At 33.3% G+C, this 7848-nt stretch overlaps 1 protein-coding gene across 1 annotated transcript; it reads right to left on the bottom strand.

Moving 5' to 3' along the window:
• Positions 1-6294: 6294 nt before the first annotated feature.
• Positions 6295-7639, bottom strand: LOC111716393 (carboxy-terminal kinesin 2-like). Its single transcript, XM_023491835.1, has 2 exons — positions 7174-7639; positions 6295-7005 (listed from the first exon to the last, which is right to left on the bottom strand). Exons 1-2 carry the CDS (start codon positions 7357-7359, stop codon positions 6295-6297), a joined length of 897 nt encoding a protein of 298 aa, XP_023347603.1. The 5' UTR covers positions 7360-7639.
• Positions 7640-7848: the final 209 nt, after the last annotated feature.

The following is a 7848-nucleotide window of genomic DNA, read 5'->3' on the forward strand; positions in this document are numbered from 1 at the left end:
TAAGAGGTATCTAAAAACTTGATTTTAAATTTTTGACAAAATTCCAACAATAAAAAATCTTTTTAAAAAATCCATGGATAGAAAATCTTCTGAAATTAGATGAAAAAATAGAATAATTTTGATTTTATTATAGATTTTGGACGTGATTTATTTAGCATTATCCCAAATAAATGTTTTCTTGAAATAATATATATTATTAATAATGTAATTAAAATCTTATTTTTGTGATGAAACTAAGTTCTCTTCCTGAAACTTCTAATTCCTTGAAACCGATATTCTTCTGATAAATCCTTTATCTGGATGCTTCCATAGACATGGATACTAGGAAATATTTAAACAATTCAACAAAATTTCTCACAAAAATGTCAGCATTAACAATTCTTGGAACAGCAACACTCTCGACACTATGAGGAAATATTTTTGATAAACTTTTTCACATCAGGGCCACGCACCTCTGACCCTTTAGTAAAAGTAAATTCATCCTAAAGTCTGACCACGTCAACCTTGTTGCACCGGCTAGTCCTATTGAGTGTCTACTTTATTTACCCAATGTCCGGGCGATACAGTACAAACTGGGACCAGAAAGGTTGACCCAGCTCGGAAATTCAAATGTACTACAGCTGCCTGTGGGGCCGGGGCCAGATTTAATGAATATTGAGAAGCAGATGAACCGAGCATTCATAGTTTAACCACTTTAGGGCGCCAGTTAAATCTAAAGAGAAGAGGTTGAACTACATCTATACGGTTTACCCAAGTCTCGCTATTTATGAAAGGAATTGAGTCATGAAAGGAATTGAGCCACAAACTCTGGTTTTTAAATCCCTATATCTTAACAACAAAATGTTGTAGACCTTAGATATTTCAAACTATGACTTCTGTTATATCAAACAATCAAAGTTTGAAATATCTAAGGTTTACATAATTTGGTTGTAGATATATTTGTTGCAAAGACTCAATTTCTTTAGCCACAGTTTGGTTCATTAAAAAATTTTAAATTTCTCATTTTTCTAAAATCTTGTAAAATAATTTTCATTTTTTCAACTTAAACTTTGATATTAAAAATTAGGTTTGCAATTAGGGAGTAAAGGTAAAATTCAATTAAAATATTTGAGATAATCTAAAACTTTTTAATTAATTAAATCTTAAATATATTTAATAAGAATAAAATTTGTCTCATTCTGTTTTTGATTTTAAAGTTTTAGGTCCATCTTTTAGTGAAAAATGTTTTCTAAACAGTTTTTGCAACAGATAGATAGTTATGCTCTGATTTTTTCAAATCTGCGAAAATATTTGCTCTTAGTTTGTAGTTGGTAAATATGCGTGGGAGAAGTTTGGATTTATTATGCATGTATTCCCAGGTACAGGGTTTATCAATAAACATACAATATTTGGATTTATTATGCATGTATTCCCAGGGATAGGGTGTACCAATAAACAAAAAATTGAGTTACAACTTTTAGAGATTTTCAATGTTAAGAATCATCACTGAATACCTTATGTCATGATAAAAAAAGTTAGTTCTTTATAATCGAGTGTATTTCATCTTAACGGAAAAAGATTGTTTTATTTGTAATATTTCTGCAAAAGAAACAATGAAAAGGGACAGCAAAAAACGTAAAAGAAACAAATTTTAAACTTCTTGATTACGTTTCTTCTCAACAATGGTCGACAAATGACGTTTTATACCATATGTGCGTCTTAATAATCTATCTATTAGATAACGTGAGACATCTCACGGCGAAACTATCGTTCTCCTAAGTACATCATACTTCCGTTGGGAAGGAACGGCTTGGCAGGGATCAACAATAAAAAATATTAACGATCCTCTCACTCAAAGGAATTCATCGCCACAAACTCAAATTTTCTAATCCCTTTATCTTTCCAACCTGACGCTGTAAACCTTTTATATTTGATCTGAAAGAATTCATAGTTTAAAATATTTCAGGTTTACGACATGGATTAGAAATTCAAACTCTGTAGAAAAGATTCAATCCCTTTTTATTTGTATTGGGAGTTGGGACACCCAGTAGAATCTGTGGTAGTATTGGATAATGGTTGTGGGTATCGAAATACCAATATCTCCGACCAAGGGGGGAAACTTACAATATACAAAACACTAGAAATGTTTAAAAAAATTGGTGAAAATGCCACAATTCACTATTTTCTAAACTTTTTCTGTTGGGCCTCACGTGACTATATATCTATCCAACTATCCTGGAATTGTAAAATCTTGGAAAATTGTTTTTTTTCAGAGTGAGTGTCTATCAAGTCCAATTAGGGTTTCCAGCGAACAAAAACTTTCGCGAAAAAAAGTGAAATTTCGCGCAAATTTTCTTTCGTATTTCTCAAACTTTTTCGGGAAATATCGCATTATTTCGCGAAAATAAATTTTTCAAAATGAGGTGAAACCAGACGGCATTTCGTGAGGAAAAATATTGCGATACTTTCAAGAAAAAATGAGAAATTTTCGCGTATCAAAAAATGTGAAATTGCTTGGAAAACGCGATTTTTCGAAATTTCGCATTTCAGCATTTGTTTTTCTACGACCTGAATAATAAAAAAATGTGAAAGTTTTGGTGAAAAGAAATGGTCTCGAAAAAAGCAAAGTTTTCGCGAAACGATTTTCCCATTTTGCTGGAATAGGCTAAATGTTGTTCTATATACGTAAGTAAATGTTAGTTCTAAAACAACGGATTTTACCGATAAATTCCAAAAATGCTTAACTTAAGTTTGGCGTGAAATATAGAGCTAAGTTTTTTTCTATTTTTTTTGTAATTTTTTTATGTTCAGAAATTTAAAATGATGGTTGGATTTGAATAGTTTTCTCTTTGCCAAGAATATTCAAAATATTTCAGAAAACAATGTAAGTTTCATCGTCGTTTAATTAAGCATTTTCATTGGTCAGAAGAAAAAATGTAAGATTTTACAGAATTAGAAAAAAGCTAAAATGTGTTTTTCACGTTTGTTTCAAAATAAAATGTTTTATTTCATTTTATGAAACTATTGTGTACTTAATCATTCTTACTCACTTCATCGTGAATTTCATAATGAACGTGATATAAAGTAATCGTGCTATAAAGTTAAATTTGCTGTACAATGTAGCACGTGTGCTATAAAGTTTTGATTGGTTCCCGGATTTTCTCCAAAAAAATTAGGATATTTCAAAATATTTTTTTTAAAGTAAAATAAAAATAAAATTGAAATCAACTTTATATTTTGACTTCTGCTTTGTTTCAAAGATTATTCGATCAAGAACTAGCCATTAAAATAAGACTAGTACACAAACGTTTCATAAAATTACCTATAACACTATTGTTTTGGGACGACGTGCTATAAAGTTGTTTAACATAAATTTTCTCTGTATCTCGAAGGTTCTCGATAAAGAGAAAATTTCTGTCCAAAAAGTTTATAACACTGCAAACCAAAATAACAGTGTTATAAATAGTTATTGCAAATCAGACTAATTGATTGAACAAACGAATTTAAAAATAGTCGAATGTTCACGTCTCTATTCTCTCATGGTCATAAATTGCTTAAAATTTTTTCCATTTTTTAGTTTAATTGAAACGGTATTGTTTTTATTTAGGATTCTTACCACTTTATGCGGGGCTTAGAAGACAGTTTTGTAAGATTTGCCAACCCCCCCCCCCCCCCATCTCACAGAGAATTAGAGAGCAGGTATTGGTATATTTTTAGCCTTCAAGGGTTGCAAAAAATACAGTGTCCAGATAGTATACAAAATGGCTATTTAACATTTTTTATAGTTAATTCCACTCTATTTATACCTGTTCTCTGTAGAAGAAAAGGATAAAGTATGAAGGATTACTTAGTTCCTAAAAGTTAACAAGTAACTTAAACTTAAATCCGTGTAGCCTTTAAGTTCGCATAAATCTTGTTTTAGCAATGCAAAATTCAAAATTTGGTGCAAATATCAGTGCAAAAAAAATACATTTGCAAACATAAGTTTCTGTAGAATTACCAGAGATGTAATTACAGGATTGGACGATATTCAGAAAAAAGTAGTTTCTAAATTGCGATGACTTATGAAATCCGTTTCTAAAAAATCTAGATTCATCAATTACTGATAATTCGTGTTCACCTCTCTGCTAAAATACTTTTATAAAAACCTTCTATTCCGGGACTGAAGGCGTAATTTCATGGGGGCCTCCATTTTTTTGAATGGCGTGTTCGATTTCAACATTACCCTTTAAACTTTTGACGGACTTATTAATTTACAGAAATAGTTTTTAGGTACCTTTGTGAATCGGGTTAGCCACTCTATAAATAGAGGGCCACTCAAAATTACGACAACATTTCCTTTAATGATATAGGAAATCCTAGTCACGGAGTTGTAAGACAAGGATAAAAACTGGGCCAAACTCTGAGACAAGGCCGAAAAACGGGCTCCTGAATCCAATTCTGCGAAACTGGCCGCATCAGGGCCCAAGGGTAGATATACCAACTTTTAAAAATGTTAACATTGATAAAGTCAAATTAAATTTTTAAAACTTCAAGAATTTTTTTTTTCGTTGAAAAATATTTATCCCGGTGGAAGGGTAAGGTCATTTAAACTGTTGCACAGGAGGACTGCTTGAAACCATGCACTGTATATAAACAGTTAGAATATACATACAGGGTTACCCACAAAGGATGATACTTTTATGATAACCTAAAACACTTTAAATGTAACTATCTGAAGGCGGAACAAATACTTTTACCTTTCATCAAATAGGTTGTCAAGTACAATAGATGGCAACAGAAAAATCGACCAACTGCGCACAACGTCATATGTGTCAAATGAAAAAAGAAAGACGACATGTCCTCTAATTAGTTTGTATGATTTCCAAGATTCGGTGGAGATAAATGTCGTCTTTGTAGGAATACGTAAAAAATATTTACAACTCAAAATTATATAGAGTACTTTTACTGTCGTTTGGTGGCTTGATTTTTTTCACTGTATATCTATGTATACTAAATAGTCTGAGGGAGGGGGGGACGTCCAGGCCACAGCCCTCTAAGTAGCATTAAAGTAAATATTTCTAGGGTTATTAAAGGTTTACTGTTTAATCTCTAAAGCCAACTAATTTTTAAAAATATTTAGACTTCTAACTTTTTGAAACACTCATACTTTAAACGAATTTTACAAAAACTCATTTGGATTACCTTCTATATACAAATTTGGCTTGTCTGTTTGTCTGTTTGTATCCAATAAACGTCAAAACAGCTGAACCGATCAAGCCCAAATTTTTTGTGGGACATCTAGGGACTCCAGGGAAGGTTTATGAATGATTAAAATTTTAAATATTTGTCTCCATCAAAATTCGATTGTCATTAAATTTTTTAAAATTTTGAAAATCCACGAAATTTTTTGTGAAAATCCGCGAATTATTTTTGTTTTGTTTTACGATGTACAGAAAGAGAACATGTTCACAATTAATTTAGAAGATGGGCGCAAAGCGCCCTCTAAGGCAAGTGTTTTAAAAGTGACGAAGTTTAGGTGGGTTAGGTTAGGTTAGGTTGTCATACACAACAACAACAACAACAAAAAACAATAATAAAAATACAAAAATATTTTTAACTATTTATTAAAACATAAAACAAAAAGGTTGATAATGGAGATCTTGGTTCGTTTACAGTTATTGATGGGATTGCAGAGGATAAGAGAAATTTCCCTGCAGGGGAGATTTCTGGAAGTTTCGAAAAAGTGCTCAAATTTGGCTTAAAATCATTAGAGTCGTCAATTTTCAAAGAATTCACCCACAATTCCTGCTTCTTTTTGTTCTTTGAAAATTAAAATCTGGATGTCCCAGGGGGTGGACGGCATCCAGGCACAAAACAAGTTCTTCGCCTGCCCCCTAAATGAAAAAATATAATCAATGAAGACCAAAAAATATCATAATGTAATGTTGACTTAGTATATGTTCATAGTATACCTTTAAAGTATCCCCTCCCCCCCACCTTGATGGATTTAAGATAAATAAAATAGATCTGTCTTTTTTTATCAAAACAAATCACAAGACATCCATTTTGCGAAATTTCAATATAATATTCATGTTATCTCACAAAACACTTTGAAGATCCAAAATTTTGGCTGCAACATATAACTTACATAAAATGTACAAAAATTTGTGAATTTTTTGGTTATATATGAACAAATGAATATATGTAAAAAATCAAAATTTGAAAAATCTGGGAAATCGATTTTTCGGCTCATGCTCCATAATTAAAGAAGTGATTGTAACATAAAAAGAATGCCTGGAAATAACTTAGATTATTATATATTTAGCATAAAACTCACACGTGGTCATAATTTACAGAAATTTCCGAGTCAGATACAATAAATGTTTCGTTAAAGCTGTTCTCCTTAGGGTTCAAGTTAACAAACATCAAGGTCTTACTGTTCCCATCCAGGCAGTTCTGCAGCAGGTGGGTCAGCTTAGAGTTCCTATACGGTACATGGGGTTCCTTCTGTGCTAACGCCATAATAACATTTCCCAGATTGGAAAGTGATTTATTGATTGCCTTCGCTCCTGTTAACCTTTGGCCTTCGCTACCAGACTCCTTGATTCTCTCTGATCCTGCTAGATATACCAGGTTTAGGATCCCACAGCAGGATTCAGTAGTCACACTGTTAGTTCCAGTTATCCTGAGCATAAATATTGAATGTGATCTTGATGATCTCTCATTGCACAGTGTTTCTGCTACTGCTCTTTGTTTCCTAGCTCTCCTCATCAGATTGTAAATCATCAACTCCGAGGTGACAGTCTCAATCTTGAGGTTGGTGACGAACATATCTGCCCCCTTGGAGTCGGTCATCTTGATTTCATACTTGAGATTCTTCTTGGTGGCAAGGAGGTCCCTGATCTCCTCGTTGTAGATCTCAAAGAAGGACGCCTGGAATGTATACTCCCAACCTTTCTCTTTCAATCTCCCTGTAACCTCGAATATCTGTTTGATCGTCTTGGGGATCATACCAGCCTGCTCTAAATCCTCTACATCTCCTCCCTCCACACATTGTAACCGTCAAGTGTTGACTGTACAAGTTGACTGATCTCCTGGAAAACTGAATCCAGAGTAGCTGACTGATCAAACACACGGTCAAACTCAAACTCATACTTCATATTTTTATAAAGGCCTCTCGGCAATATCATCCTTCTCTCCAGTATTCTTCACTAGCTCCAGGGAGCTCTCATTACTGATAACTAGTTGCTGAATACTACCATACTTCTGAATTTCATCTCCGAGCAGAGGCCTCACTCGACAGAACACACAAATATTTCCCTTGAGTTCTTGGACTAGATTATGGAGTTTCCCTCTCTCAGTTTCCTCCCAATTTAGTTTCTCCTTCATCTTCTCCATCTCCGTGGACTGGGACTCAGTCTTCTCCAGCTCAGTTATCCTTGTTTTAGCAGTTTCCAATTGTGTAGTTGTATTCTGATAGTTTGCCTCTAGTCCTGCTCTACTGCTCAGAATTCTTTAATCCAGAAACTTCAGTCTGCTTACTAGACAGCTCATCCTCTAAAGATTTGAATCTCCTCTCCAGGCTTGATTTAGCAAATTCCTCATTTTCCAACTGTCTTCGTAGCCTATTAACTTCAGTAGAATGGTCATCCTCAAGGTTACTTAGTTTTTTCTTAAAAGAATCCACTTTGTAAGATCTGTGGATCTTTATAAACTAATGTGTGTTCAGGGTGTTCAAAGTCGAGAAGTTCTCCAGCTTGTCCTACAGAGAACCCCTATCTTCAAGCAACTAATCCTACAAATCTCTACAAATACATTGAATCTACCATTATCTATCTTACCATTCAAACTACCAATCTAAGATTTTGATGTAAACCTTTCTGAAGC

Source organism: Eurytemora carolleeae, unplaced genomic scaffold (assembly GCF_000591075.1).
Source record: "Eurytemora carolleeae unplaced genomic scaffold, Eaff_2.0 scaffold2052, whole genome shotgun sequence".
NCBI classification, from domain to species: domain Eukaryota; kingdom Metazoa; phylum Arthropoda; class Copepoda; order Calanoida; family Temoridae; genus Eurytemora; species Eurytemora carolleeae.